The sequence below is a fragment of the Zeus faber genome, assembly GCF_960531495.2.
Source record: "Zeus faber genome assembly, chromosome: 22".
NCBI lineage: Eukaryota > Metazoa > Chordata > Actinopteri > Zeiformes > Zeidae > Zeus > Zeus faber.
The window spans coordinates 21,313,884-21,318,883 of NC_137209.1; the positions used below are offsets into that span (position 1 = coordinate 21,313,884).

General features: G+C 47.2%; 1 protein-coding gene across 1 annotated transcript in view; it reads right to left on the reverse strand.

Annotated features, from left to right (window-relative positions):
* usp53a (ubiquitin specific peptidase 53a) overlaps nucleotides 1-5,000 on the reverse strand; it is a 38,369-nt gene that overhangs the window by 49 nt on the left and 33,320 nt on the right. Inside the window, exons 14-16 of the mRNA XM_080023598.1 lie at nucleotides 3,050-3,116; nucleotides 2,161-2,936; nucleotides 1-1,225 (exon numbers count right to left, since the gene is read on the reverse strand). The exon at nucleotides 1-1,225 is cut by the window's left edge and continues 49 nt beyond it. Of these exons, the coding sequence (XP_079879724.1) occupies nucleotides 1,149-1,225; nucleotides 2,161-2,936; nucleotides 3,050-3,116 (920 nt within the window). The 3' untranslated portion in view covers nucleotides 1-1,148. The remainder of the gene's footprint in view (nucleotides 1,226-2,160; nucleotides 2,937-3,049; nucleotides 3,117-5,000) is intronic.

Consider the following 5,000-nt stretch of genomic DNA (forward strand, 5'->3'; position numbering starts at 1 on the left):
GGCACTGTGCAATTATTCTGCAGAGAAACATAGAAAACTGTTTCAACCCCCTAAAAAATAAGAATAAAAACATGAAAGAAACATTTGCATCTTTCTTTTAAGCCTAATTTAACAAAGCTTATTTCCTTGGGGTTCGGCGTTTTCACCTGCTGGGAAGCAAAAGCCCTAAGACGGTCAAACTAAGAACATCATCAGTTTAATAGCGTTTGCAATATCAAAATAATTACAAAACATCATTATTTAAGACACTGTGGAAGTCTGAACCTCCCCAAAAACGTCACCGACGCGCAACCGTCGCAGAAGGCAAACTGGGAGGACCAACAAAACGTCGGTGTTTGTACCGAAAAAGACAACGAGGAGGAGAAGGATTTATTTGGATGGAGTGTGATCAAGAGCAAATAAATTCTTAAAATGCGGAACTGCAGTGTGTGTGTGTGTGTGTGTGTGTGTGTGTGCGCGCAACAAAAAACATTTTATTTTTGTTCAAACCCTAAATTCGACGTTTGCCCTCCACCGCAAACCCCACAAGAACCTGTGGGATCCAGTCCAGTAAGTGCACAGAGCAGCGGAAACCTGCACCTCCGAAGTAGAATACACTTTCCCTCCATCGGCGAAAAAACAAAAGTGTAAGAATTGTTTTTTAATAAGTTGTGTGCGAAAAAAATTAATAATAATGTACTAAGAAGTAATGCTGTAAACAAAAAGTTTTACAAAAAAAAAAAAAGTAATTGTGCATTTCTCACTTTGTAAAATTAACAAATAAAAACAAACAAAAAACTGCCTTCGGAAAAAATTCACATTAAAAATAAAAACGCTGAATAGGCAGAATATCGACGAAGACATCCATGACATCACTAGATTGGATGACACGTCAGTCAGGCTACTTCTCTGTTCAATCATCTCTCCAAAAAGGAACAAAGTGGCTTCGTGTGAGACATTCCAGCGCCCGACCCACGGGAACCTCCGCTGTGAAGTATTATGGGATGCCGGGATATCGGGCAGATATAAGGGAAATCTCCCCAGGCCACCCGCTGTCTTGTTTTTTCCGCCCCCGGCTCATTCTTCAAAATATTATTATTGCGGGATCCATTTTCTTTGGCTTTTCGGATTCATTTGTCCATTTTCGCCCCCGAAATCCTCGTTCCATCTCAGAGGAAGCCGTGCTCGTCCAGTCCTTTGGGAGTCACCGGGTTCCACCTCGCCGTGGTTTTACTGGTGAAATAACCTGCAAAGAAAAGAGACATCTCAATAATAATAATAATAATAATAATATCAAAAAATCAATACCACTTTTTAATATAACTAACAATTCCCAATCAAAAAAACAATGGAGAAACAATCCGATCCTTTACTTTTACGGAAAAGCACAGACTTATGAACCAGTTTGGGATGTTCATGTGATGATTATTATTGTCTTGCCCCAAACGATCGAATTAATAATAATAATAATCATAATAATAATAATATGATGCGTTAGAGACAATTACGTATAGCCAGCAGGTCGTTATGGCAAACCAACCCCTGATAGTGTGATCACTCTGAAGGGGGTTTATTTTGTGATAACGGCCGTCTGGCTGCACGTTATCCTGCTTATTACACGACCGCTCACTAAATAAAATAATACATTGAGATGGAATATTGATTTGGAATTATTTCATAACGTATGTCCAGTTCGGGAGCTTCCGCCGAGAAGAGTAGTTCCACAGCAACGTGGCAAGCACTGCGTGATGCCGGGGATGTGAAAAGTGGTTGCCCGTAGCAACGGTCGCTATTGACAGCTCACTGAGAATTGAGAAATGGCTGAGCGCTGCCTGCAGCTATTAACCAATCAGAATAGAGGATTCCACCGCGTGGTAAGAGAGCCGCTGAGGAAGTGTCCCCCGTTGCGCACGGTGCTTTATTTCTTTGAGGAAACCTTTAATATGGAATAAAATACATGTGAAATAAAAACACAACGTCTTCATTCGGACAGTGTGTTAGTAACGAGGCATGGAGAGGCCAACGTTTATTACCGTAATACCTGGAGTAGACATTCTGGGCAAAAAACATTTTCCATTATACCCAGGGGGAGTAGGGGGACAGAAAATCCCGGCGCCCGTGCATCATATCCATCACTGAAACACATTACATCACCTGAAAATCAATCAAATCGACCGGTACCTGGTTCCGATCGGCCTTTGGGGGTCTCCTGCGGCCGGACCTCCGTGGCGGGGAACCTCTTCCCTTCCACGTCGCTCTCGCCCGACGACGCCGCCTCCTCACGTCTGGGATCCGTGGTGGTAGTGGTGCTCGTCGTTATGGCGACCAGGGCGGGCCGCCTGTGGTACTTGGCGCGGTACGTGTCCGTCATGCAGCCGTCCACGGAGAAGTACGTGGTGGGCACCCCCACCTTGGTCCGGACGGGGGAGCGGTCCGGCTGGAGGTCTTCCTCCCGCTCCCGCCTCCTCGGATGACGGCCCTCGGAGAACCTCTCCTCGCTCTCGCTGGCGGAGAGATCCAGGTCCCGGTCTCGGTCCTGGTCCGAGGAACCCGACTTTGAGCTGGCGTCCGAGGAGAGCCTGTGCTCGGCCGGGGTCTCGATCCACCGCCGGGCCAACGCCGAAAGGCCGTTCTTCTTGGCCCGGTCGCCGTCGGCGGACCAATGGTCGAAGGCCTTGGGGGTTGCAGGAGGCCCGGGCGTCGGCGTCGGCGGCGGTGGCGGGAGGGGCGGAGGGGGGTAGTCGTGGAGGTACGGGAGCTCCCTGGGGGGCGGGTCTTCCTGCTCGGAGAAGGGTCCGGCCAGGTCTTCCGAGCTGTTCCACTCGGAGCTGCTGGTCTTGGCCAGGTAGGGCGGCACGGGGCTGCCGGTGGGGCTGCCGTCCACGTTGTCCTCCTGGTCGCTGTCCAGGGCCGCGTTCTTCTCCAGCGCGCCCGGCGTGTAGCGGAACGCCCGTCTCCTTGGAAACGGGGGAAAAAAAAAAAAAAAAAAAAAAAAAAAAGATCAGGGGTTTGGGTTCTACTGTTTAATTAATTGGGAATCTATGGACGGGAACGCGGTGGTCGGCTTTACCTTTTCAGGAAGGCACTAGAGACGAGGTTGGGGTCTTGGTCGTCCGGAGACGTCATCGGCTGTTCACCTGGAGGACGGGAAGGAGGGACCGGTGAGCGCCTCTACGTCTCACAACGCCATTTAATAATCCACCGGTTTGTAGTCACCGGATTCCCCAATTTGTCGGCTCTAATGGACAAGAAAGAACTGGCTAGGTTTGTCCCAGGTCGTCTCGGCCGTAGTTCCTCCCCGGAGAACAACAGCAGGGATTTTGCGCTGCCGCCTATCGCCGTGGAACCGTCGCTCTCGTTTGAGGTGTTCTTTTCAGTATCTTCTCGGAATTTGGCATTTGACTCCGCCTTATAAGCAGGAAGCGCACTAACCCGCGTTTCTCCTATTTTCATTCTCATCTCGACTGCGTCCGCCTGTCACCGGGTGCCCCCAGGTCCACTCACTGAGACGACTCCGGTTTGGCCCGAGTCGGTCATGAATCCCACACTTAAAAAAAAACAAAAAAAAACTCACGGGGTTCTTCTGTTTCTGTTGCAATTTCATTTGTGGGTTGACCGTGAGATGGTTCAGATGGTTTCTAACTTGGTTTTTAAAGGTTCTAATAATAATGCTCAGACGTTATATTTTTTTAATTTTTAATCTCTGCGTTTTTAGGGCTAAAAGTATCTGAAACACGACATCGGCAGTACGCACAGACAAGGGTATCCATCTACCTTTGAAGCAGAAATTTGTGGGAAAACTGTCGTAATTTCATTAGTTTCAGGAGTGGTCCGCTTGGTGACATCATCATCCGAGGTCATATAAGTCCATGCTTTGTCTCTTGGAAGTTTACATTTACATCCAGTCACTTGCGAGTGCGACACCTAAACAGACAACTCGAGCTGGTGTTGCATTTAATGGAAACTCGGAAAACTGTTGCTTGTGCTGTGTTTTACAAGACCCCGAAAACTAATCGGTCACAGAAGACGTTTTCGCACAGCAGAAAGTTCTAAGCACCTTTGAGGGAACCGTCGCTTTTTTCTGTGTCCGCACTGCAGGATACAGGAACGAAAGTTGTTGTTGAAACACCGTTCTTGAGGGATATTTGAAGTGAACTGGGTTGTGCACCGAAACCTGGTAGCACCGATTCCTATAGGATCGGTATCGACCGGACCGAATCGCAGATTTGGTGCAACTTAAATGCCTGAGCTGTCTATTTAAATATTGGCCCTCTGGTGCACCAGAAACAGTATTTTCATCGTCACTGCGATATGAACATGCGGCATAAACGCACCGGGAAAGACTGAAATGTGATGAATAAGTAATATAATTTTCTTTACACGCGACACGCATAGTACTGTAATCTGGCGGGATTTAAATGTTGACATTCCTTACTCTGCCCCAAAACAGTCCAAAACATATGCCGTGCTTGCGTCCACACACATGGAGTTCGCTCCCAGCTCCAGAGCAACGAGTCCACATCATGTCCGTTTTATTTTAGTCCCAAATGTTAAAAGAGTCGATGTGCTGTCTCTGAGGGACATGCAGTGTTAAATCCGTGTGAATGGAACCGTGTTGTTGGTACATCATGAACCGATGTAATATTGATGTAAAGTGCGGTTTACGTCTCCAGGTGGTCATTGGCTTTCGGAGAGTTGCGCCGTGTAGACCACATACCGAGGAGCCGATGTGGTGTTCAATGTAAACTCGGAAAAACTGTTACTCATGCTGCGTTGCACAGAACCCGGAAAACTGTAATACATACCTAACACTAAACTGGACCCCGTGTGTTAAATGTATTATTACTACTACTACTACTACTACTACTACTATTATTATCATAAACATGCCCCTTGACTTGAGTGGCACCTGGTCTACCACATGTTACTACATGTTAACTTTGTGAACATAGATGTGTGTGTACATATGGGTGATTTCTTATCTCTTTTTAATTTGGAAAATTAAATCTTGACAGCTGTTT